Source organism: Chiloscyllium plagiosum, unplaced genomic scaffold (genome assembly GCF_037043375.1).
Source record: "Chiloscyllium plagiosum isolate Xiang-an unplaced genomic scaffold, Cpla_swu_hap1 HiC_scaffold_15, whole genome shotgun sequence".
NCBI lineage: Eukaryota > Metazoa > Chordata > Chondrichthyes > Orectolobiformes > Hemiscylliidae > Chiloscyllium > Chiloscyllium plagiosum.
Window position 1 is genome coordinate 11117395 of NW_028270153.1, and position 27210 is coordinate 11144604.

At 42.2% G+C, this 27210-nt stretch overlaps 1 protein-coding gene and 1 long non-coding RNA gene across 3 annotated transcripts in view; one reads left to right on the forward strand and one right to left on the reverse strand.

The window, feature by feature from the left end:
* LOC148147608 (uncharacterized) overlaps positions 1-27210 on the forward strand; it is a 71210-nt gene that overhangs the window by 27941 nt on the left and 16059 nt on the right. Inside the window, exon 2 of the long non-coding RNA XR_015759516.1 lies at positions 21977-22079. This is a non-coding gene — a long non-coding RNA (uncharacterized LOC148147608). The remainder of the gene's footprint in view (positions 1-21976; positions 22080-27210) is intronic.
* The window catches only part of rbpjl (recombination signal binding protein for immunoglobulin kappa J region-like), a 70138-nt gene continuing 52299 nt past the window's right edge, over positions 9372-27210 (reverse strand). The window contains exons 6-12 of one of the 2 annotated variants that reach the window (XM_087994728.1): positions 23617-23791; positions 21910-22047; positions 18108-18217; positions 16585-16725; positions 16018-16173; positions 12689-12792; positions 9372-9974 (exon numbers count right to left, since the gene is read on the reverse strand). In XM_087994728.1, coding sequence (XP_087850854.1) covers positions 9701-9974; positions 12689-12792; positions 16018-16173; positions 16585-16725; positions 18108-18217; positions 21910-22047; positions 23617-23791 — 1098 coding nt within the window. In that variant the 3' untranslated portion in view covers positions 9372-9700. Of the gene's footprint in view, positions 9975-12688; positions 12793-16017; positions 16174-16584; positions 16726-18107; positions 18221-21909; positions 22048-23616; positions 23792-27210 lie in introns of both variants that reach the window. The other variant, XM_087994727.1, reaches the window with a different exon arrangement.

Genomic DNA, 27210 nt, shown 5'->3' on the forward strand with positions numbered 1-27210 from the left:
CGTGGGTTTCCTCCGGGTGCTCCGGTTTCCTCCCACGGTCCAAAGATGTGCAAGTTAGGTGAACTGGCCATGCGAAATTGCCCATAGTGTTCAGAGATGTGTAGGTTGAGTGCATGAGTCAGTAGAAATGTAGAGTAATAGAGTAGAGGAATGGGTCTGGGTGGGTTGCTCTTCGGAAGGTCGGTGTGGACTCGGTCCAAATGGCCTGTTTCCACACTGTAGGGATTCTATGAAATAATGTACTTTTAACTTCATTCATGGGATGTATATATCATTGGCCAGGCCAGCATATATTACACATCCCTTCTAGCCCTGAAGAAGGTGATGTTGAGCTGTTGTCTTGAATCATTGCAGTCTTTTTGGTGTAAATACACCCACAGTATTGTTTAGGAGGGATTTCCAGGATTTTGACCCAGTGACACTGAAGGAACAGCGACATGTTTCCAAGTCAGGACGGTGAGTGACTTGGAGGGGAACTTGCAGGTGGTAGTGTTCCCACGTACCCATGACTTCTAGATGATTGAAGTCATGGGTTTGGAGGGTGTTGTTTAAGGACTCTTGGTGAGTTGCTGCACTGCATCTTGTCGATCATATGCACAGCTGTTACTGAGCGTCGGTGTAGAGAGAGAGAGAACGTTAAAGGGATTAGATGAAGTGTCAATCAAACAGGATGTTTTGTCCAGAATAGTGTTCAGCTTATTGAGTGTTGTTGATGCTGTTCCATTACACTCTTGACTTGTGCCTCATAGATAGTGGTCAGGTTTTAGGGAGTCAGCAGGAGAGCAACTCTTTGCAGAATTCCCAATCTCTGATCTGCGTCTGAGGTTGGACTATTAGAGTGGTGAGTCCAGTTCAGTTTCTGGACTTTGGTAACCCCCAGGATGCAATAGTGGAGGATCCAGGGATGGTAGTCTCAAGGGGCGATGGTTGGACTCGCTCCTGTTGGAGATGGCCAATGCCTGGCACTAGTATGGCACACCAAAGTCACTTTGGTTGAACTTTCAGGCTGGATATATGAGAAACAAGACAGGTCCTTTCCTGAATCCCAAATTGCATGTCCAACATACGCCAACACTGCCTTGGAATTTCATGTTTCCACACTGCATTCACAGTGCAGTTTGTGAGCCACAATGAAGTACAAGAGAAGTGTCAATTGTGGAGGCATGCTGGTTAGAAGGCAGGCTTAAGCTATAGAGTCAGAGATTCAAACAGAATGGAAACAGACCCTTCAGTCCATGCTGACCAGGTTTCCCAACCTAAACTAATTCCAGTTCTCAATGTTATTTCAAGAACAGCTAAATCTCATCCCTACGCCTCACACCCCATGATGCTGTGTGGACCTCCAATGTCTCCATACCATTTCATGTCCTATATGCACCCTTAATGCTACTCCGAAATCTTTACCTCCTCAGATCCTTCATGGCCCTCCCACATCAGACCCCTTGTGCCATCCATTTAACCCATGGATGCTCCACAGACAGGAACCCACTAATAGCCTGGTGAGCCCATGTAATAACAGTGGGAATTCTTTCAAAGGCATTGGAAAAAAACTGTGATAATCTTGTTCAGAAATTACATTGGTGATGCAGAAAGAAAAATTGTACTCCGATAGAGAAATATTTTTAAGCAATCATTAATCACTTAAGCACACAAGTAAACATGCAGAAACCACAAAGCAAGTATATGTTATTGCACCTTCTGTAATCTGCCACCCATTTCCAAATAGCTGTACCAATAGACCAACTGCTGAGTTAGTTCACTTATAGATTTTTGAACTCAGCCAAGCGTTCATAATAGCCACAATTATCAGAACAAACCATTACAGCTACAAGACCCTGAAACTGAAAGAACAGGTGGTGTTAAATTTCCATTTCAAAACATATTACCTGACATTAGTATTTTTTAAGATGTTCAGCAACACGTTTTAAAGTCAGAGTTGCCTGTATGTTACGGAAGTAAACATGACAGGTGGTTTACTAATATATTTTTGCACATTTTTGAAAGTCTCATGGCTCATTTTTTGAAGGAAAAAGTATAGTAATATATGTTAACACCTACCCAATCCTGGCCAATATACTGGTCAAATTACCATTGCAGAATGGAGTTCTATGATGAATAATTGCTTTATAAATGTACCCACGTTACTATAAGCATCTAATAGTGATATTTGAAAGTGTCAAAATTTTATAATTACCTGTCAGAGTGTTTCCAACTCTTTAGCAGGCTTCCTTCAGTGAAGTCTGTAAGGAGATACATTTATTCCAAAATAAGCATGAAGATAAAAAGAGAGTGTGTGTGAGGAAATACCTTTTCTCTTTCCTCCTCAAAATTGGAACATGGATCTGAGGGGTATGTGTGCATTTTGCACCCTGACCCATGAAAGAGCCGCACAGAAATGGTGTGGGGTCAGAAAAGCACAGGGAAATTCTTACCCCTTTATTTAAAAAAAAGCATTTTGCGAGCCAATTTCCACCCAGTTGAGGACATGAAAGTCCAACCCTAATCTCATGATTAAACTAATTGCACAGTGTGTTCGGTGCAATTAGGTGGGCCACGGGAAGGATGGATGTAAGCTGAATGACCTTTCATAGGAATGGAGGAAGATAGGAATAGGAGTAGGCCATTAAGCCCCTCGAGCCAGTTCCACCATTTAATGAAATCATGGCTGACTTGTGGCAGCACCTGTGGAGAGAAAACAAAGTTAACTTTTCTGGTCCAGTGACCCTTCTTAGGAATCATCTTCAGAGAAAGTTCTGAAGCAGGGTCACTGGACGCAAAACGTTAACTAAAAACTGAAAGAAATCCTCAGAAGGTTCATTCGAATCAAAACATTAACTCTGATTTCTCTCCACTGATGATGCCAGACCTGCTGAGCTTTTCCAGCAATTTCTGCTTTTGCAAAACATTAACTGTTTTCTTTCCATAGATGCTACCGGTTAGTTGAGTTTCTCTAGCAATTTCTGTTTTTGTTTCAGAAATCTAGCATCGTGCAGTCCTTTTCTTTATACTGATGTTTTATATTGACATGTAAAGCATTTTCCAAAGCTCGGAGTTATTGATGGGATAGGGTGGGTAAGGTTAACATTGCAAGAGGGTTCAGGGTGAACATTTGATTCCTTCTTTGACATCCCTTTCTATTCAATGACAACTGATCAGCTAGTTCCTCACCACCTGCACAATCTCCATTATTCTTTCCTGATCAAAATGAAACATTGCAATCCTGGTAATTTTCTGAGAACCACTCATGAACCCCCTCCCTGTTAGTGCACAAGCAGTTACTACATTACCTCAGAGAGTGCAAAACTATTTTGAATGGTCCATTGTGATCCCACTATGAAACATGACTTGCCTGTATGATTTAAGCCCTTACGGTACACTAAGCCTAGTATACAGTGGTGTCTGTGCAAGTCTTGCAGAAAGTATTTTCTCCTCAAATACCTCCAGTTTAGGTTCCAGGAAAAACAAAACATCGTATGGGTTTCTGTTTTAAAAAATAATTCAAGAGACCTGTAATAGAAAGGACAGCTTCAGTGTGTGAAAGCTCAGCAATTTCTGACAGCACTGCAAACATTGACAGCCTGACATTTGACAACCGACACTTTGAGAGGTTTCAAATGTCAGAACCAGTGACAGAGTTAGAAACAGGCAGCAATCTCCTGGAAGCCTTAAAATCAAAACATTTTTCACAACCACAGGATATCACAAAGAATTCACTTACCTTTGAAAGTGCAGTTACTGTTCTCTACATTAACTCAGCTGCCAATTCATGCACAGTAAGCTCCATAAAACAGCAGTGATCAAATCATTTGTTCACTGTGATGAAAATAAATATTATTCAGAAGACTGAGGGACAATCCTCCTTCTCTTCTTTGACGACATGTCATGATACACCTGATGCAAGTAAAACTGATCCTAGACCTTCCAGCTCAAAGGTAGGGACAGTGCCACTGCACCAGAAGACTACTCGGCTCTTCTTTGGAGTTGAGTGCTTTTGTCTTTGCCTGAGAAAGCAGACAGGGCCTTAGACATTGAATCAGTCTCTTAGAAGTCACATTGAGAAAGCCCAGGTTTGCAGACTTGCATGGCTACCCACAGTACGGTCAAGGGTGAATTGTTTCATTGTATTGGGGCAGTCCTTTTAACTTACTTTTTGTCCATTTACAGTCAGATCTACTGTAATGTGTGTTTCTTCAATGCGAATTGGCTTTAACACAATTGAAGATTTTAGACTTATTTATAGTATGTGAACATTTCTTACCTGTGTTGGCTGTAACGTGATTCCGGCTCCATTAGTTTAAATGCCATGGATGTTGATGAGTTTCTTATAACGCAATATCGCCCAAGAACGGAACTATTGCATTATATCAGAACTGACTGTATCTTCCTGTGTTCTTTGTGCTGTTCAAATGAAACAACACACCACTTAATCCCCAGGTAGTTCCTTCTAGTCTCCCCATTCCTTGTATTTCACCTGGGAGTCCTCAATCTTGATGTCAGGAAAATCCATGTTTCGGGCAAAAGCCCTTCATCCTGCTCCTCAGATGCTGCCTGACCTGCTGTGCCAGCACCTCTCTGATCTAAACTCTGGTTTCCAGCATCTGCAGTTCGCACTTTTGCCCAATCTTGATGTCAGCCTATCTCACAGGTTGCGTCAAGCTAGTGTTAGAATTTTGAATTTTATCGTCTGTCATACATCCCGTATGTTGACACCATCTGTTGACACCATCAATTCTATATTTTTTTCTTTCAAGTTAACTCAATGTTGGATACTTTGTCCTCCTATTTAAGGCCCATCATGTTTCAATTTCATCTCTGGTGAAACTTGTCCAACTGTTCAATATGTCTTGAGTATTATTCCATGTCTTATAGACATGTGATAAAGAGATGTGATTTAAATATTACCTTTTAATAGGATTACTCGCACCCACATAAATGTATCTCAAACTTTTAAACAAACAAGGCTTTGCTCAGAAAAAGGAACAAAGTTTAACGAAAACAATGAGAGAACTAAAAGATCGTGTCATACAGTCCACAGAACTTTCAGAGAGCGCTCACAATAACCAGTTTATAGGTGAAATAAGTTTATTGCATTTCTGAACTCAGTGGGAGACTTCAACCCCCTACCCGAAGAGCAACAGCCCTTTCTCTCTCTCTCTGTCTTTCTTTGCAAATCCTCACAGCAAAGTGCGTGAGCTGAAAACTACCTTTTGGAAAGAGTTCCTGAAGAAGATTTTTATGGAAACTACCCAACTATCTCTAGCAAAGAGACTTCAGCCAACTATAGCTGTTCCAGGAAGACACCTCTGTCCCAATAGCTTATGCAAACACAGACATGGATCACCATTTGGGACAAGCCATGAGTTATCCTATTTTAATGAGTCGAACTTTTAGAAGGATGAGGATTGAAGCCTATAAAATTCTGACAGGGTTAGACAGACTGGGTGCAGAGAGGAGGTTTCCCCTGGTTGGGGAGTATAGAACCAGAGGTCACAGTCTCAGGATATGGGGACAGACAGATGAGGAAACACTTCTTTTCTCAGATGGTGGTCAATCTGTGGAAATTGTTACCACAGAAGGTTGTGGAGGTCCAATCTCAATACATTCAAGAAAGAGATTGCTTTTAAAAAATATATTAAAGACATAAGAAGTACAGAGAGAAAGCTGGGATTTGGCATTGACTTAGAGAATCAGCCATGATCATATTGAATGGAGGATTGAAGCAGGCTTGAAGGGCTGAATGGTCTATTTCTGCTCCAGGTTTCTATGTTTTGCTTGTGTCTTCCTGATTTCAATTTTGAACAGCCTACTTCTACTTTTAAAATCTATTCCCTTGTTCTCTTTATTCATCCTATGATGGAAGTATACAATTTCACCATACCGACCCTACAAAATCCTTAAATCATTTTCAGCAGCTCAATCCTTCAATATTTCAGGGTTCATATTCACACAGCCAATCCTCACAACGTAACCCTTTCAGCCACAGTCTAAGTCTGTCCCTCCCCTCTGAAGTCAGTACACCCTCGGCTCAGGATCAACAATATGAGACTGACACCTAATACTTGGCCGTACAGGAGGCTCTGACCTTATTGAAACATGAAAGATTCTAAAGAGGCTTGACATGGCCGATGCTGAGAAGATGTCATGGGGGAATCCAGACAGTTGAGAGAGAAGTGGCTTCCCATTTAAAACAGAAATAAGTTTGAATTTCTTCTCTCCAAGGGTGGTTAGTCTTTGGACCTCTCTTTGACAGAGAGAGTAGTGCAGACCAGGCCATTGAATATATTCAAGGCAGAGTTACACAGAGTTTGATTGACACGATAGAGCCGAGAATCATGGTGACAGGCCAGAGGACACTGCTATAAAGGCCACATCGGGTAATCCACAATCTTATGGATAGTGGGGCAGGCTGGAGGGGCTGAATAGTCTACCCCAATCCTATTTCTTATGAGTTTATGATCTCTGGAGATGTTACTGTTGATGCTAGTACATTTATTCAAAGTATTGTGGCATAGCCACAAGCAGCCTTTAAAAATTCAGACTAAGATGCCAGTGGGAAATGCCCTGTGCTTCCCTGTGGTGCATAATGCCCACGACTGTTTAACTAGAACATTCTGTAACCAAACAAAATAACATGCAGTGAATATTTTTCCTGGATGCAGTGAGAGACTCACAGCTTATAGCAGAATGAGTCAGTTAGTCTGCATTGCGTACTCAGTAAACTGAGAGCCATGGTGAAATGGAGATGTGCTGGACAGTCATGAGCAAGGTCAACAGCAAAGAGGTTACACCTATTGAGAGGTTCCTCCAAATGCTGAACTTTTGTTCGAAAATGTGATCATCTATGTGCAAATACCTCCACAATCATCAGATTCTGGCTTATTGTCTATCCCTGATTTTCATGGCTTCACCATTGGGGGCTGTGCCATCAGCTGCCTGGGCCCCAGGCTCTAGAATTCTCTCGCTGACCCCCACACACCTCCACCCTCCTACTCTACAGTACTCATCCTTAAACATCGATATCCTTGATCAACTTTTCAGTCACCTGTCTCACATTTCCTTCTGTGATTCAGTGTTAATTTTTGCTTGGTAATCACTCCTGCAAATCTCGGGAGGTTGTTCTAACTTAAAGATGCTATATAAATGCAAACTATTGTTACTAAAATTTCCCTTAAAGACAATGGGACCATTTTCCTTCGAATGTATACGAGGAGACAGGTCTGTTTCTCATTAACATCTTATGTGTTTTCTCTGACAGAACATTCAGAGACAGGAAGAACATAGAATCCCCTTTCTGGTATTAATCTGAAGCTCATTGTCCGATGATTGTGGTATGGCTAAAAGTGAAATAAAACTGATGGTGGGTCTTAGTCTGTTATTGTAGGCCGCATTAAATCCCGAGGCACCAAAGTGGACTCCCCTCAACAGCGTGAGATTAGGTTGGTGTTAGGGTGACATTAATAACCAGTGGGCGGAGGATTATAAAAAGGGCTTAGTGATTGGTTGGCTGGGGATGGGGTGAACAGACAGGAGGCATGGGAGGTCCTGGGCAGGGCACAAGCTAAAGCTTTCCTTGTGGGGCCCAGAACACCATTCTCTCTCACCCTGACACTGGAAGTTTAAAAATTTGTTTCTACATGTTGAAATTCTGTTGGTTTTGACTCCACTTCCCACAGGTTATCTGGCCCAGTTCTGGAAAATTACAACCGTTTCCCTGTTAAGTTTCCATAATTGAGGTGTTGGTAGACTTTTGGGATGTTCCTGGAGGTCAATTCACACATTTATAGAACGGTGTCACAAGCGAGGCCTCTCACTTGTACAGAACAGTCGTGTGAAATCACAGCTGACAGGACACCAGCGGCCAATATTCATGGATCCTCCTGTGGATGGAGAGAAAAAAAATCTCCCCTTTATAGTTCAAATTAATCAATCTGATCCCTGGAACCATGTGTCTGTGCTCCAAATCAAAACCCAACCAGAGACTATGCAACTAGTTATGATCCACAGTACACTGCATAAAAGAGAGGTGGAAGCAAATTGAACAGCAACTTTCAAGAGGATATTGGGTAAATACTCTGAAAGGAAAACATTTGTGGGGGCAGAACAGAATTGTCACATTTCTATGGGTTTGAACTTGCTGTGCATCTTCTGTGCTTCCTCTATTACAACAATGACAAAACTTCAAAAGTACTTCATTGGCTAAAGATCTTAGAGATGACCAGTAGTGCTATATAAACGCAAACCTTTCCTTTCTTTATATATGACTCCAGACCCACAGCAATGTGGTTTACTCTTAACTACTCTCTGAAATAGCAAGACACTCAGTTGTACTTTCTCAAGAACAAATAATTATGGGAAATAAGATGCCGGTCTTGTCAAATACACTTGGATCAAAGAAACAAAAAAATAGAAGTAGAGTTAGACCATTTGGCCCTTTGTGCCCTGTTCTACCATTCATTATGATCATGGCTGATTATCCAACTCATTCCTCTGTTTCTGTTTTCTCCCTTTGACCCCTTCAGCCCTAGGAGTTATACTCTTTCTTAAAAACACATCATGTTTTGACCTCAACTGCTTTCTGTAGCAGCGAATTCCACAGGCTCGCCACTCTCTGGGTGAAAAAAATTCTCCTTGTCTGAATCTTAAATGGTTTAAACTTAGAATGTGACTTCTAGTTCTAGACTGCCTGGTCACTGGGAACATTTATCATGTCGGGTCTTCTGATAATTTTATAGGTTTCAAAGGGATCACCCCCCCACTCACAATATTCTTCCTCACTCCAGTCAATATTGTCCTAAACAATCTTCATACATCATTCCTGCCTTCCTAGGAATCAGTCTGATAAACCTTTATTGCACTTTCTCCATAACCAGAACATCCTTCTCAGGTAAGGATACCAAAACTGCACACAAGATTCCAGGTGTGACCTCATCAAGGCCCTGTACAATTCCAGCAAAACATCCCTGCTCCTGTACGCGAATCCTCTCACTACAGCAGATGTTGTAAATCAGAAACAAAAACAGAAATTGCTGGAAAAGCTCAGCAGGTCTGGCAGCATCTGTGGAGAGAAAGCAGACTTCTGAAGAAGGGTCATTGGACCTGCTGAGGTTTTCCAGCAATTTCTGTTTTTGTACAAATTTAGAAATGCCTATTTAGGCAAGCAAGGAGGGTGCAGGTTGGATAGAGACACACAGGGTCACGTGATGAAATCTTCAGCAATAAACTGAGAATGATGGAAATTCTACTTCCAGGAGACTGCGTGGGTGTGGAAAGGGGAAGGGAGGTGTCTAGACATGATACTCCTGTCCGTTTGAGTGAGGGCTAGCCTAGATCAATCAGCAGTCAAAGTCAATCGACCCTGAACAAGAGGGTAATAAAATCAGAATTTATTTCTCACAAAAATTTACATATCAATTATAAATGTCAGTAATTGCATTTGTTTCATAAGAATTCATTGATTTGATTGCTTCCCTTGAGTTTCCCCCACTGAAAGCTGGTTATTCCCACTGTAACCTGGAAAAGTAAAGGTGAATGAGGAGAGATTGGAGTCACAAGACTCCAGATTAAAACCCAAACAATGACGAGAATGTTTAAATCTAGGATAGCTAAACCGGGAGCCTTTGTAAATCAGCATTCACAGAGGTGAACGGATCCTGGTGGGTATTAGCACATGGGCAGTAGAGGACTGGTGTTTCGCAGGCTCTTAACTCTGCATGAAGAGGTGGAAATTGGTGCGAGTGAACTCCTGATGGATGGTGTTCAGGAAGTTGTCAGATTCCTCTGGGATCTCTCGGATCACTGCCTGCCTGGGAAGGCAGCCCTGTTCTGGGGTGTAGGTGAAAGTGAAGGTGCTGGAGAAGATGATTCCGTCACTTCTTATCAGAGAGAGGGGAACCGTGATAGGCTGTCGGAGCCAACGCCATTCACTGCTGTATGCACAGATATCAGGCACCACACAGATCACCGATTTGGGATTTCTGTCAAGGAAAGACATCGGATAGATGAGAATCCAGCTCTCCCAATTCCCATTTCTGGCTTACTATAGCCCCCATCCCTCAGATAACACATGCCTTGTTAAACCTCTTCTGTTAAACTCTTTCCAGGGTCTCAGGTGATTACTTCAAATCTTCTCCTATTTTCCAGTTAAGAACTTTAGAGATCATTCATTTTTAGAGCAGATGGTGACATTGTGCTAGCGTCACCAGAACAGTAATCAAAAGGCTCAGACTAATCCTCTGGGGACAGGGCAGCTAGAGGAATTTAAATTCAGTATTTTGAGGAATTGGAATGTCTCACTAATGGTGACCATGCAACCTTCAGCGATTGACATAAAAACCCATCTGTGTCAATAATCTCCTTTAGCAAGGGAAATCTATCATTGTTATCCAGTCTGGCCTACAAGTGACTCTAAATCTAGCACAATGTGGTTGACTGCCTTGAAGGGCAATTAGGATGGACAAAAAATGCTGACCTCACTAGCAATACCCATACCCCATGAATGAAAATAAATCAATATTCTACATACCCCACGCCAAATGTCAGTGTTTCTGCAAGTGGATGTGCATGCATATGTGCAGGGAGGTTGGTGGCTCAGTGGTTAGCACTGCTGCCTCACAGCACCAGGGACCTGGATTTGATTCTACCCTTGGGTGATTGTGTGGAGTTTTCACATTCTCCCAGAGTCCAACATTGTACAGCTTAGGTGGATTGGCCATGCTAAATTGCTCCATGTATCCAGGGATGTGCAGGCTAGATGGGTACGCCAGAGAAAATGCAGGGTTATAGGTAAGGGGATGGACCTGTGTGGGATGCTCTTTGGAGGGTCAGTATGGACTTGACAGGGCAAATGGCCTGCTTCCACATTGTAGTGATTCTATGATATGACTATATGTTGTGTACACACAGATCATATAAAGTTCACATACGTACATATTGAGGCAATGATTTAAATTCATGAAATGGTTTGACAGAGGCTAGCAGTACCAATTGGGCTCAAAGTGAGTCAGCTGATGTTTCACTAACTTTACTTGAGTTTGGAAATGATTGCTGATGTTTTTCATTTAAAATCAAGTTAAAAACCAGCAACATAGATGTCATGTTGTGTGTTTGATGTTTGAATCAAGCACATCAAGCTTGAAGAAGTAAGAACTCTAACTAGTTTAATACTCACAGGCTGCTTATACTGAAGAGGTCCCAATTCAAACTGTAACAGGCAGGGGTACTACTGGTTCAGTTACACACTACATGATTCTTAAATGTGGCTGCGAAATGTTTCCTACTGGAACACTTTAACACAACACTTTAGTTCTAATCCTAACATATAGTAATATTTGGGCGGTACAGTGGCACAGTGGTTAGCACTGCTGCCTTACAGCGCCAGAGACCCGGGTTCAATTTCCGCCTCAGCAACTGCCTGTGTGGAGTTTGCACATTCTTCCTGTGTCTGCATGGGTCTCCCCCAGGTGCTCTGGTTTCCTCTCGCAGTCCAAAAATGTGCAGGTTAGGTGAATTGGCCATTCGGTGAAGGGGTAAATGTAGGGGAATGAGTCTGGGTGGGTTGCTCTTCGGAGGGTCGGTGTGGACTTGTTGGGCCGAAGGGCCTGTTTCCACACAGTAAGTAATCTAATCTTATATATTATATTGTATTTATAGAATATATACAATGAAGCCCAGGAAACTAATCTCAAAAATAGTTTGAGCTTTAATCTATTATCTGTAATGGAATGATTGGGTGCAGTCAAAAATTGGTTCCTAATTTGCTACAAGCCTGCTTCAAACCAATTTCACACATAGGTGTTTTCACTTGTCAGAGAGTCCAAAACTACAGTCCAGGGGGCTCTTGTGGTTCAGAAGTAGAGTCCCTACCCCTAGACCTGGCTTCAAGTCCACTGCCTCAGAGATGTGTAATAACATCTCTGAACAGGTTGATTAGAAAAATGGGTTAAATAAAAAAAAACTACAGCCCATAAATATAATAGAGATCAGGTGAAATTTCTTTACAAATGGAGTGGTTAGAATGGGGAATTCAGGGAACTGAATCAAACAGTTGCACTTCAGGAGAAGCTATAAAAACTCAGCAGGGAGAAAGGAATAGAAGGTTATGCAGATAATATGGGCAAAAGTATGGAGGAAGTTTCTTGCAGAGCATATCAAATGATGCATAAGCTTGTTCTCCTGTTTGATAAGTTCATGGATGATCCAGTTGTAACTCTCTCTTTTGTAACACTTCTTTTCTATCTATCCCTATATGTCAAAGTGGAATCCATTGAAACATTCAATGACCCTGCCTCCAATTGCTCTTTGGGGAACATAATTCTGCAGACCAGTGATCCTTTGAAAGAAAAAGATCTCATGTCTGTCTTTACCAGGAGATCCCTAATTTGTGTTCCCTCATTCTAGACTGTCCCATAAATGGAAACATCCTCTCAGCATCCCTATCTCATGTTTCAATAAGATCACCTCTCATTCTTCTAATGGAGACTGTCATCCCAGGAATAAGTCAAGAGAACTTTCTCTGAGCTAATTCTAATGCAATTTTTCTGAAGTAGAAATGTAGCACAGACATGATAGACTGAGTAGTGTTGTACGACTCAATGAACATGAAAGAATTTGGGTTCTAAAAACATTCGGTTCAGTACAGTCAGCTCAAGATGTCTATAGGTACAAGTCTAATGTCTAATACAGGTCTTACCTGTACATAGTTTCTGCCTCCACATCACCAAACCACACTTTCAAATTTGGGCTGAAGTTCTCTCCTTGTACTTCTAGCATTGCTACATCACCTCCTCCATTCAGCTTGGGAAAAGAGAGAAGAAACTGTAATTGGAATTGAAACATAGCCTACAAGGTTATGAGGGGTCAGTCAGGCACAAACATCAGGATCTTGCAGTGTGCTCATTCTCTTTCAACCAAGAAGACAAAGATTTCAAGTATCAAACCAAGATCTTGTTAGCCTTCATGGAGGAGCATTAAAGATGCCATGGCACTATTATAACCAGAGGAACTTTTCTCTAGTGTCCTCTCTCAGGCTTGACCTTTAGCCAACATCACTGAAAAACAGATGATCTTGATGATTATCTCATTACTGTGTGCAGGACCTGTGTGTGAAAATTGGCTGTGCATTTCCAACACTACAACAGTGACTACACTTGGTAAAATACTTCAATGACTGTAAAGATACAGGAGTCGTCCTTTTGTATTGAAAAATTGCGCATGTCTCTCCACTTTTTAAGAAGGGCAAAAGAGGAAAAGCAGAGAACTACTGACCAGTTATCATAGCATCTGTGGCGGTGAATTTGCCATGGTCTGTGATCAAGGGGGAGGTAACTGAACATCTTGAAAATTTCCCATTAATCAGGTAGAGCCAGCACAGACTCATGACAGGTAATGAATGTAGGTTTGCTCGCTGAGCTGGAAGGTTCATTTTTAGACATTTCGTCACCATACTAGGTAATATCTTCAGTGAGCCTCCGGTTGAAGCACTACTGATGTTTCCTGCTTTCTAGTGGTTTCTACAGATAGGTCATGCCTGACAAACCTCAAGGAATTGTTGCAAAGGTGAGTAAGGGGTAGTGGACAGGGGAATGTCCATAGATAACACAAAACCACAGATGCTGGAAATCTGTAACAAAAACAGAAATTGCTGGAGACACTCAGCAGGTCTGGCAGCATCTATGGAGAGAGCCACAGAGTTAAAGTTTTGAGTCCAGTGACCTTTGATATTCATTAAGGTGGGAGTGCAGGGGGATAAAACTGAGACTTTTACTGAGTACAGAACGTTCAGCATCAGACAGCGGAAAGTCAGTAGGGATAATAAATACACAGCAGGAAGTGTGATTAGGAGAGGGGATGGAGTCAGAGAGGAGGGGAGGGGAAGAAGGTTCCAGAGGGGCAAGGGTATCTCTGAGTTGTTGCATCTTACGTTCCATAATGCCTGAAAAGGAGAGGTTTATTGTTAGAAGGAGCTGAAGGATGAAGTGGAACTGAGGGGGGGCAGTGCAGCTTTGAGACAGCATGAGGCGGTGCTGATGGAGAGAGAGGTTAAGAGTATATGGCATCATGTGTGCACTGAAAGCTAATGAAATGTTGGCCCTTATATCGAGACACCTGGAGTACAGGAATGCAGAAGCTATACTGCAGTTACATAAAACCATTGTTAGACCCCCACTTGGAGTACTGTTAGCAGAGATGGGCACCACACCTTAGGAAGGATATGTTCGCCTTGGAGAGGGCACAACACAGGTTTACAAGAATGATAACTGGATTTCAGGGGTTACGTTATGAAGAGACATTATATAAATTAGGCTTGTGTTCTCTAGAGTTTAGAGGGTTAAAGGACAATCTGATCAAACTCTTCAAGATATTAACAGGAATAGACAGGTTAGATAAAAATAATCTATTTGCACTGATTAGGTATTCTAGAACTAGGGGCATAGGCTGGGAATTAGGGCCAGACCGTTCAGGAGAGATATTAGGAAGCACTTCTACATACAAAAGGTGGCAGATGTTTGGAACTGTCTTCCACAAACAGCAGTGGATTTTGGATGAGTTGAGACAGGTGATGGCGTAGTGGTATTTTTGCTAGACTATTCACCCAGTGACCCAGATAACGTGTTGGGGACCTAGGCCTGAACCCTAGCATGGTAGATGGTGGAATTTAAATTCAATAATAATCTGGAATAAGACTCTATGGATTAACATGAATCCATTGCCAATTCAAAGGCAAAACCCATCTGGTTCACTCGTGTCCTTTAGGGAAGGAAATTTGTCATCCTTACCTGGTCTGGCCTACATGTGACTCCAGACCCACAGCAATGTGGCTGATTCTTACCTGCCCTCTGGGCAATTAGGGATGGGCAATTAATGCTGGCCAGGCCAGTGATGCCCTCATTCCATGAATGAATAAAAAAAAAGTTGTTAATTTAAAATCCGAGATAATGTTTTTTCTTATTAAGCAAAGGTGTTCAGGGAGATGGACCAAATATCAAAGTGTTTTTAACTGAATCTGTGGAAGAAGAAATCTGTTCTTTTGTTTTCTTTTGCCTAATGTATGCATGGTGTTGTATGCATATTTTGGGATATTTAGAGAGTAACCATTTATATTTTCATACAAGCTGTGTGCGTTAATCAATGCTACATTGTTATGGGATAAGTTTTGTTTTATAATAAACTAATAGGTTTGATGATTATTAACAAAACCTGGTTGACAGATCATTTTATTCAAAGTTTAATATAGTGAAAACATATGATAGTCAATTTTAGGAATTGGGTGAAACAATAAAATTTATGTTGTGACCCTTGAACTAGAGGAACTGGAAAGCGACAGCGAACTCCTTCCACTTAGGTCTCAACACCAAGTTCTTTCTTTCTGACAAAAGGAAACCATCTCTCAGGCTCAGAGAAGTGTCCATTAAGCTCTATCCATTGGATAGTATTCTGTCTAGTGCTTCTTTCTTAGACCTTACGTGGCATGTAAAGCTCACTATTTACAATATCGCTGAAAAATCTTGCAAAAAGGAAGGAGTTTCTGCTGGCTATTTAGAATGGGTTCATCTCAAATTGGGGGAGCGGTGACATTGTGGTAATGTCACTGGACTAGAAGTCCCAATGAAGGGTGTTTGCCTGAAACATTGATTTTCCTGCTCCTCAGACGCTGCCTGGCCTGCTGCGCTTTTCCAGCACCACACTCTCGACTCTAATCTCCAGAATCTGTAGTGCTCACTTTCGACTGGAAGTTCAGAAATTCAATCTAATGCCTGACAAGATTGACTTGAATCACATCATTGCAAATGGTGAAATTTTAACTCTGAAGAAGTCGTGTCAGACTCAAAACATTAGTATTTGTTTCCCTCTCTACAGATGGTGCCAGAACTGCAGTGTTTCACCAGCATACTCCTTCTACTTCTGCAACATTGAAATTGACTTTTGAACTGGTTTCCCAGTTTAAATATCTAAATGAAGGGACAGGACAAAGTGTTAAATACCATCAGACATTCTCTGACATTGCTACAAAGCTCTTACCTCAAGGCTGCTGATGATGGGAATAGGAGTGACAGGCATGTGAAGTTGTGCCAAGCTCTCACTAAATGTGTATTCTACAGTCTCGGTGCCAATGATTGTCCAGCATGCACCATCATTCAGTACTTCCTTATTGACATCCTTAGAGCAAGGGGTGGCCTTTGAAGGGTCAGAAGAAAACATCAGTTTGGAGTTCTTGATCCCACAATTGGACAGCACTTGCTGAAAAATCCTAAGTATGCTAGTGAAACCATTTTCAATTGTTGTAAAAACCTATCTCATTCATTAAAGTCCTTTTGGGAAAGAAATATTCCATCCTCACCCGGCCTAGTCTACATGTGACTCCAGGACCAGAGCAATGTGACTGACTCTTAACCACCCTCTAAAATGGCTGAGCAGGTCACTCAGTGCAAAGGCAGTTTGGGATGGGTAACAATTGCTGACCCTTGCCAATGACCCCCACTTCCCACCAAAGAATTAAAAAGAAGTTGGCCAACCAATCCTTCACCCACAGCCTTCAAGTAGTCTGATTCCCCTAGATACAGGAACGGAAAGTCCTGGTGAGATTACCTGGAACTGTATGATGTTCTCATTGGAGAGACACAGATACATCCTGTTGGTGTCCTTGATGTGAAAGGCACATTTGTGAAGTTGAGAGACAGGTTCATCCACATCCAGCACTGCATACTGCTTATTCACCTTCCGAATGATCTGGCCACACAATTAACACAGTGAGATACAAATTATTACTCAGATATGGCACGTAAAAAAACAGTTTTTAAATCAAGGAGATAACAATATCTACCATTTCCATAAATACTGATGAAGGGAGAGCTATGTTGCCAAAGCTTTTTGACTTGTGGACAAACACAAGAATGCCAAATATCTAATAATCACAACAATTTTCACTACAAACAAAAGGGAGCTTGGAGAGCCTATACTTCTCTGTTGCTGTCTCCATGGCAACCCATCAGCTAATCAGAGGTGTGCTGGCTAGGTGGATTAGCCAAGGTGGGAGAGACTAGGACATGGGGGCACAGCCTTAGAGTAAAGGGAAGACCTTTAAGAGCAGAGATAAGGAAAAGCTACTTCAGTCAGAGAGTGGGGAATCTATGGAATTCACTGCCACAGAAGGCTGTGGAAACCAGGTCATTGAATATATTTAAGACGGAGATCGATAGGTTCCTGATTGTCAAGGGGATCAAGGGTTATGGGGAGAAAGTTGGAGAATATGGTTTAGAAACCTATTAGCCATGATTGAATGGCAGAGCAGACTTGATGGGCTGAATGGCCTAATTTCTGCTCCTCTGTCTCATCGACTCATGTGAAGGTGGGGCTTGGGGTGGGTCTGGGTGGGATGCTCTTCAAAGGGTTTGCTCCCACACTGTACGGATGATATGATTCAACAAAAGTCATGTCTAACGAATTATTTGAATAACTGGCATTCACGGCAGATGAAAGGGAATCATTGGACGTGCTGTACTTAGATTTTCAAAAGCCATTTAATAAGGTGCCACATCAAAAGGTTACTATGCAAAATAAAAGCTCTTGGTGTTGGGAGTAATATACTCACACAGATAAAAGATTAGCTACTTAACAGGAAGCAGAGAATAAAGATAATTGGATCATTTATTAGTTGGCAAGATTAATGACAGTGTTGGGGCCACAAAGTATAGCAATTTGAATGGTGGAATGGCAAATGGTGGAATTTGAAGTCAATTTAAAATGTCTAGAATTAAGAGTCTAACGATAACCATTTAACCATTGCCAATTGTTGGAAACACCCATCTGTCCTTTGGGGAAGGAAACTGCCATCCTTACCTGGTCTGGCCTACATTATGACTTAGACCCACAGAAATGGGGTTGACTCTTTTCCCCCTGGGCTATTAGAGATCAGCCTCATTGGACTTGAATAATCTTCTCATGAAAAGTGTGTTTTGATCAAGATGGTGACGCATGTCATAGTTTAACAATTCTCGATCAGACACTCTCATATGAGGTGATAAGTTAAACTAGAAGAGGGCAAAATAAGCAGCAATAGTGAGGAAAACTGGACTTCACTCTAGGCAAAGGCCACCTGATGTGGGTCATACCATGCTTGGTAAGGACACTCCTGATGTAGTGCATACTAATTTGACAGCTGATCCATATCGGATGTATCCATCCCCAGGACAGAATTCACCTCTTGGACATTGGTCGTTCTCTGCTGAGGAAACAAGAGCGTTAGGGATAGGCGTGAAGGTGGCACAGTAAGAAGCTCTGCCTGCTCCCCAGAAATTATTTCAGGGAATGTTCCAGCCTTCAGCCTACTGTATCTGTTCCAGCTCTTTGAACAGGCATCCACTTCATCCTGCCAACAACTCCCACCATCTTTCTTCCATTATTTTGTTTCCACTCTTCAACTTGGAAATTGTTATGGACCAGGCCAGATGCCCTCAAAACATTTCAGGAAGGTAGCCTAGACCCTAACTTTGCTGGTTGTTTTAAGCAGGTGTAACGCAGATATCCCAGGACAGAATCAGCTGGTCAAACCACTTAGTTTTAAACAAAACAGAATTTATTTACAAGGTTACTGAATGAAATACAAACAACAGAAAACAGAATACCAAATAACTCAACCTATCCAAAAACCCAACAGATCATCACAACTTAATGATGCTCTACCAAGTACTTGCAACAATCCCCATGAACATCCCTTGGCACAAAAGGTAAAATCAAACACAGGTTTTTATAGGACAGACGTCACAGAGAGAGGACCAGCCTGGACCTGCTCTGTGGGTCCAGCAGCCTTTCTTCACACTACCTGCTGAAACCAAACCAAACCAGAGCAACGCTAAACTGGGAGAACTGGCCACACCCCTTTTATTGTACGAGTGTTTATTTTAAAACTCGAAAGCCTCTGCCTGAGACATTATCTGTTAGTTATTATCAAATCAGCCCTAAAACCCTTCAACCCCCAAACTTTTCGGAGTCCGTGTTGTTTACGAACCTCTGACAAAAAAGCCAAGGACTGCATAGCCTTGTTAAAGAAGCAGTGTCGTCACAATATTATGACTGGATCTGCTTCTATCAGGCAACACATTTCGCTCATAGCAACTCGATCTCCTCACCTATCCTCTGGTTCATTGCCAATCATTTTAAATGTGCGTTCTCAGGAAACTGACTCTCCTGACTCCTGACTCCTGACACTTAGTCTATCGGAACCCTTTGTAATCTTTGAATCCCTAAAAAATCTCTCTAACACTCTCCTCTCTAAAGAGACCAATATTAGCTTACAGTTTTTTTGTGTAATTGAAGTCTTTTGACCTTTTCCTTCCCTGAGGCAGTCCCTTAGGCCAGAGGGTGACTCATTTTCACTCAGGGTCAAGAGGTTCTGAGTTCACGTGAGTCTAATGCTTATTCTGCAGACTTTGTAACATATGGGGCAACATGGTGCCCTGATAGTCCAAGTCCCAAATTTCATCTTGACCACATATGCGGGCAGGATCTCTTTACTTTTAAACGTGGAGTAGTCATTGCCGCTGAGGGGCCCACGGTCTTGGCAGGGTGGGGCTTTGATCCAATATCAAAGGGGTTCCAGACAATCGGAGGTTGGGCTCTGTTGTCAGACATCACCGTGGTCTGTGCATGAGCAGGAGCTGGAGACCGTCCGTTTTCAAACCGTGGCTGGCAACCCACCCCCTCCCCACACCCCAAACTCCCTCATACCCACTCCAAAATGGGCAAAACAGGTCAGAGTTGGGACAATGAGTTTCTCCCTCCTCCAAGGCCAACTGCACAGATGTGCTCTGCCCAAGACATTGACAATACATTGGAGGTCAACCTGAGCACCTTACTAACACTGTCTCCTTCCAGTGGCTCAGTGCAGTACTTTGGGTGTATGGGAAGGGATCACAGGTCCCAGTGTCAGCTGTGTTCCTGCAAGTGTTATTAAACAGCTCGGCCAGTGAGTGGTGGAGATGTATGTTAAAGAGGAGTTTCTGCCCCGTGTTCAGTTTACAAATCAATCTTTATTTGGAGCTCCTTAACCACGTGTGTGGGAGAGGTCAGAGACTGCTCCAAACTAGTTTTTCACATGGGGCCCAATTGCCTTTTTAATTACAGGTCAGATTGGTGGAGAGGTCAGTGACACTCTACCTTTCCCAGTAAAGAACAGGATTTACACATACCGCTTTACAAAGATTATATGCAACATTGACATCAGTGCTTGCCACCACCCATCTGACCTACACATCCAATCCTGTAAATACACGATCAATGATGGTTAACATTATGGTACACCTTAGGTCCTCCCATCAGCTCATGATATTTGCCAGGCCCCCTATCACCTGTCCTTGGGCTCCTATGATTATTGACCACATTGGATGCTGCCTGAACTGCTGTGCTCTTCCAGCACCACTAATCCAGAATCTGGTTTCCAGCATCTGCAGTCATTGTTTTTACCTAGTTGATTTTAACCCTACTGCGAATCCTCTTGCAAGGATGCCTGCCTTGAAGAAGTTTTCCTCCTCTCTCTACAAGAATCTCAGGGAGTCCCTCTCCCACTGCAACTCCCAGGTCATTTACTCTATGCTACTCTCTCTCCACCCCCACCCTCCCCTAGCTTATCTCTTCACACTTCAGGCTCACTGCCTTTATTCCTGATGAAGGGCTTTTGCCCGAAACGTCGATTTCAAAGCTCCTTGGATGCTGCCTGAACTGCTGTGCTCTTCCAGCACCACTAATCCAGAATCTGGCTTCCAGCATCTGCAGTCATTGTTTTTACCACATTCTAACACTAATTGTTCCGTCTCTTCCTATACATTTGCCAGCCACATCGTACTCTTGCTTGTTACCAATGACTTTTCAAATTCGATCATGCAATTCATATCCATTGCTGATCTTAATACAGAAGATGAAAAGGGATGTTAATTTCCACCAATTGTTCTCTTATTTGTAATATCAGCTCTAAAATAAAGTTACTTATAAAGTTATGCGTAGTTAAACCTAATACTATGATTCTGTGACAAAGCTAACAGTTTCAGGAACAGCTTCCCTCTTATCCGACTTGTGAAGCAGCAGTTGTTTATTCTCTCGGCCACAGTGACTCTATTTCAACATTGTTTCTGATCCCCCCGCCCCACCTTGCCACATTATTTGTCTCTCAGTACTCTTACAAAGTCACCATGTCTATACCTTTTTGCTGCTCTATTCTTCTTGCTGATGGAAAAAGAAGTGTCTTCAAGGTTGTCTCTGCATCCAAGGCTAACTGCCTTCAGAAATTTAATTCCCCAATATCTAATAAATTGTAAACTTCTATTCTTGTATGAATCTGTGTCTATTCTAATATGTTAATAGTTAATTTAAAAGCCTCATTTCAGGTCGGTCAAGCTTTCCCTTTCTATTTCATATTAAAATCAGAAATCTCAAATCAGATGGTTTTCATCTAAGCTGCCTTATCAGAGTCTTACTGTCTACATTCTAGTCCCAGCTAACTAAGGCTCAGAGGCATTTTGTTGTCTGGCTGTGAAGGCCATGATTTGAGCAATATAAAATGCTACATCAGCTAAAGTTTCCTTTGATTGGCTGTGTCAGTTAAAAAGAAAACCCCTAACAGCCATTTTGTCATATACAGCCCTGGGCAACTACAACAGTGTGTCAGACCCTTGCGGGGCCTGAGTACTGGAGTGTTGCAGAGACACCAGAGGTCCTGCAACACTCTGTGACCTTTCCAAAGCCTTCACATCCTTCCTAAATCATGGTGCCCCAGAACGGAGTGAAAATTGAACCAGTGATTTAATGAAAGCTTGCTATAATGGTTCGTGAAGTTACAGTGATATGCAGCAAAATTGACTATTATTTCCTATCAGAAGTATCCCCTTGCAAAGGCTGATGTGATTCATGGTGAACTCTTACCCAGATGCAGCGTGAATGCTGCCCATTGCCTGGCACTAGCAATGAACTCCTCTCCTTCCACACACAGGTACCGTGTACTGACTGTTTGAGATCGCAGACGATTGAACAAAGCCACCTTGGAGCCTGAAGGGATACATACTGGGCACAGACGATTAAATAGTGAATACCTTGTGAGTGGAAGAGACTGCATCCCAATAACACACCCTGAACAATTAGAAGGAGGTGCCTTTGAGTACAGTGTTTCACAGGGATTGGGGCAGCACATTCACATCTGAATGGGTTCTCTTATATATTCTTTATCTCAGAGCTATACCGAGGTGACAGTAGCTTGTGTAAATATGTACCACAGTTTTGTTCACAGCACTTTAACATGTCTACTCCACGCTTCTAGTTGGAATTTCTGGCTCTTTTCCCACTTTGTTCATTTTCCCCACACACAGGCTTAACCATTCAAGTGTAGTGAGCATCAATAGTAACCAGACTCTCTCAATCGAGCACTGAAGAATTGAACATGATGATTTCAAGTCTCACTGTTGAGATTTGGGCTGACACTCCAATGGGGTTCTGAGGGAATAGCCCCTTTTCAAAATATAGAAGTTACCTCAAAATCAACATTTCTCATCTCACCACTGACTAGACCCCCAAGGTGACAGGCACTCAGGGTGAAGGGGTTTTGGAGAGGTCACGGAATGATACAATAAGGAAACCATTCAGCTCATTGAATCTGTACTTATTTAAATAACTTAAAAATAAAATTAGCAGCTAACTGTTGGGGATTCAGAATTGATGAGGCTTCAATTAACTAAATACTGGGGATGTTGCCTCCTTGTTTTAAGATAATTGCGGTGCAAAAATTTGGAGGTGGTTTTATTATCTGTGACTTACAAAAAAAAAGGGAAACTCTTGTGGTAAATTGGCAGTGTCCCTACCTCAGATTCAGGAGGCCTAGGTTCAAGATTCACCTGCCCCAGAGGTGTGTCCTACTGTATCTGAATAGGTTAATTAAATTATGTACAAAAAAGAAACTGGGATTTCTCTAGCACTTTTCTTCATGTTGTCACTCCTATGAATAAAGACAAGAGTCAGTTTGTGCACAGTGAGCTCACAGAAACAATAATGAAGATTTTTTTTTAAGAGTGGTTTTGTCTGAGTGTTAAATATGGGTCAGGTCAGTGGGGAAAACTTTCCGTTTATTCTACAAGGTAGTAACGTGGGATTTTTTACATCTATCTGAAAAGGCAGTTGGATGTTTGGACTTGATGCAGCCCTCTCATCCAACAGCCTGCACCCCAACAGTATGACAGTCTATCAGTGATCCGTTGGAATGTCAGCATCACTTTTGGACTCAGGATCCTGGAACTGGACAGGACCTTGTGACCTTTTGACTCAGCCGCTCACCCAGTCCTATCTCCATGAGAGAACTTTCTAATTCCTACTCTGCTGCTGTGAAGAACACAGTAATACTGGACTCAAAACATTAACTCTGTTTCTCTCTCCCCAGATGTTGCCAGATCTCATAGTCCTAAAGTCACACAGCATGGAAATAGATTTATTGGTCCAACTAGTCCACGCTAGTTCAGTCCATTTTCCCAAACTAAATTTCCCATTTATTTACTTATCCAAATGTCTTTTGAAATTCTGAGTTTCTCAAGAACTTTTCTGTTTTAATTTCACTTTCTAACTGACCACTTACCCAGTGATACTTACAGTCTGCATTCTTAATAGAGTGCTTCTTCTGGGATGGCTTTGAAATAACCTTGATGAATTTACTGTAGAAGGTGCCAACCTCTTGGCCAGTTCCAAGGAAGAGACTGAAAACAATCCGAAAGTGTTTGCGTTTGTCAGCGTCAGATATGTACAACGCTTTAGCACAACCGAATTTCTGTAGGTAAACAAAATCCACAAAACTCAAGTGTATAATTTTAAAGATTTGGTTTGATTTATTATTGTCACATGTACTGAAAAAGTGAGAAGTATAGTTTGCATACTAACCGACAAATCATACCTTACATAAGGACATCAGGGTAATGGAACAGATTGTCGAATATAGCATTACAGCTATAGAGAAGGTGCGGAAAAGGTCAACCCTAATATGTGAGAGGTCTGTTTAGAAACTTACAGGGTGCAGAAAAGATTTACAAGGGTGTTGCCAAAGTTGGAGGATCTGAGCTATAGGAAGAAGTTGAATAGGCTGGGGCTGAGGGGTGACCTTATAGAGGTTTATAAAATCATGAGAGGCATGCATAGGTTGAAGAGCCAAGGCCTTTTTCCCAGGATAGGGGAGTCCAAACTTAAAGGGCATAGGTTTAAGGTGAGAGGTGGGAAAAAATTTAACTCCATCCACATGGGCTGCTGGCTAATCAAATGCCTGAAGTTCCATTTTAAAGCAGGACCACAGGATGTCTGCTGTTGAAATGACTACCAGCTGAGATGCAGGATCATTACTGACCTCGGACACAGGTGGCAGTAAGGGATTTGTGGGGTTACTGTCAGTGGAACACCCCTTAATGCCTGAACTAAGGTATTAAGTGCCTTTGAACAAGGGAATAGGAAACCCCAATGGGAAACTCGCCAGATTTCACTTGTTGCTCCCTGGGCCCCTCATGATGAAACCCCTGCCTGCTACTGGGTGAATACTGGCTGAGACACTTCGCTGGACGTTAATTGCACACCTCTTTGCCTCCCCTGGAAAGGCTTCCCACTATGGACCATGAGGTGGAATGAGAGAGTTGGTTGGGTTCACACACACCTCTCACGCTCCTGCCTCATTAAATGCACTGCTCCATGAAACCAGCCACAGGAAACAGAGATGCAGCTTTTCACACAGAAGGTGGTGGGTGTATGGAATAAGCTGCTAGTGGAAGTGGCGGTGGCTGATACAGTTACAACATTTAAAAGATATCTGATGGGTAAGAAGGATTTGGAGGGATATGGGCTACAAGCTGCCAAATGGGACTAGATTAATTTGGGAAATCTGATCGACAATGATAAATTGGATTGAAGGTGTGTTTCCATGCTGTATAACTCTATGTCTAATAACAGTGGGGAAGAAGCTGTTCTTGAATCTTCTGGTATGTGTTTTTAAACTTTTGTATCTTCCGCCCCGATGGAAGATTTGCCAGAATTGTACAAGGCATGAGGAGCTTCAATTACATGGAGAGAAGAAAACATTTCCCTTAGAGCAGAGAAGGTTGAGGTGACAACTCACCAAGGCATTTAGAAACATGAAGGAGTAATAAAGTATTGACACAGTAATAAAGGGGAACAGTTTTTAATGACAAGGAGATTGGTAAGTTGCAGAGAGTTAAGGTGATTAGCAAAAGAGCCAAAGTGGAAGTGAAGATTGGTTTAATGCAGTGCGTTGTTGTGATGTGGAATGCTCTGGAGTGATGGCAGCAGATTCAATCATAATTTTCAGATCGGAATTCTTTGAGAAGTATTCTTTCATTCACTGATGGGTTATAGGATTGATGGCTGGGCGCATTCCCAGTTGCCCTTGAGAAAGTGATGGTGAGCTGCCTTCTTGAACTGCTGCAGTCCATATGCAGTCATGATTTGACTACTTTATTGATTAAGGATTAGAATCCAACAGAAAGAAAAGTATGGGGAACCACAGCCGGAAGAGTCACGTTGCCTCCCACAGTCCAGAGATGTGCAGGTCAGGTGAATTGGCCATGCTAAATTACACATAGTGTTAGGTGCATTAGTCAGAGGAAAATGGGTCTGGGTGGGTTACTCTTCAGAGGATCGACGTGAACTGGTTGGGCCGAAGGGCATGCTTCCACACTGTAGGAAATCTAATCTAATTCTGGGCGTTAGAATTTCAGCAGGATAATAACTTTTGAGAGGGTGCAGAGTAGATTGACCAGGATGGGATCAGGAATGAGGGTTAGGGTTCGGGAAGATCAGAATGCTCATCTTACAACAGTATGCTTTAGGGGAGACTTGATAAAGACATTTATAATCATGAAGGGACATAAGGAGGAATTGTATCCACTGGCAGGTAAGTCAGTAACCAGAGGACACAGATTCAGACTGATTGGCCAAGGAACAAGTCAGCAAGTGAGAAAAGTTTATTTTACTCAGCGACTAATATAATCTGGGGCTCTTGTGGTACAGTGGTAATGTTCCTACTTCTGAGCCTGGAGGCCTGGGCTCAAGTTCCCTTTGTTCCAGAGGTGTATCACAATACACCAAGAGAGACTGATCCAGAATTAATTAAATAAAGAGATTATTGTAATCTGGAATGTGCTGTGTAAAGAGTGGGAAGCATCCTTTGAAAAGGGAATGTGAAACAGGGGGAGGGGAGAAACAATGTCAAGGTGCTGAGGATAAAGAGACTAATTGCACAGCTCATTCAAATACTGTGAGCGTTCAGCGCTGCATCATTCTGTGATTGTTACCTTTATTCTATGATATAGGAAGTGAATTCAATCCAGAAAATAATCACTGGGAACCTTTATGGTATTGGTTGGAACTATTGTTCTGAATTTCCATTTCCTCCCCACTTTATGCTTTAATTGTGGACTCTCTGAGGCCACGTTTATTCAGACTGACCAATGCCTCAGTGATCTCCCTTATGACAGTAACACCAAAAGCATCCTACAGTCCAAGGGAATCACTGATTCCCTTTGGAAGGTAGGATGCTTGATCTCTCCAACAGGACACCATCTGGTGGCCAAGCTGAGAGTACCCAAGGAGTTACAATTCCAGATGTAGGTTTGCTCACTGAGCTGGAAGGTTCATTTCCAGATGTTTCATCACCCTTCTAGGTAACGTCTTCAGTGGGCCTCAGGCGAATCACTGCTGATAAGTCCTGCTTTCTAGTTATATGTTAGTGATGTCACTAACCCAAAAGAAACTCAAACACATAAATAGAAAGCAGGACTTATAAACAGTGCTTCACCTGAAGCCCACTGAAGATGTTACCTAGTAGGGTGACGAAACATCTGGAAATGAACCTTCCAGCTCAACGAGCAAACCTACATCCAGAACCTCAGCCTGAGCCACAAATCTTCTCAAAACTTGCTAAATTACAATTCCTCCTGCCCCTGCCACCCTCTTGTGTCTTGGATTATCACAACCCAACAACTCAACCTTCACCACTGAGATTCTGGCATCTCCAGATTGACAACTGATAACAAAAAAAGGCAAAATAGTGTGGAGGCTGGAAAGCCAACAAATAAAATGTCCTGAGGTAGGGTCACGTGACCTGAAACATTAACTCTGATTTCTCTCCACAGACGCTACCAGACCTACTGAGTTTTTCCAGCAATTTCTATTTTTGTTTCCGATTTACAG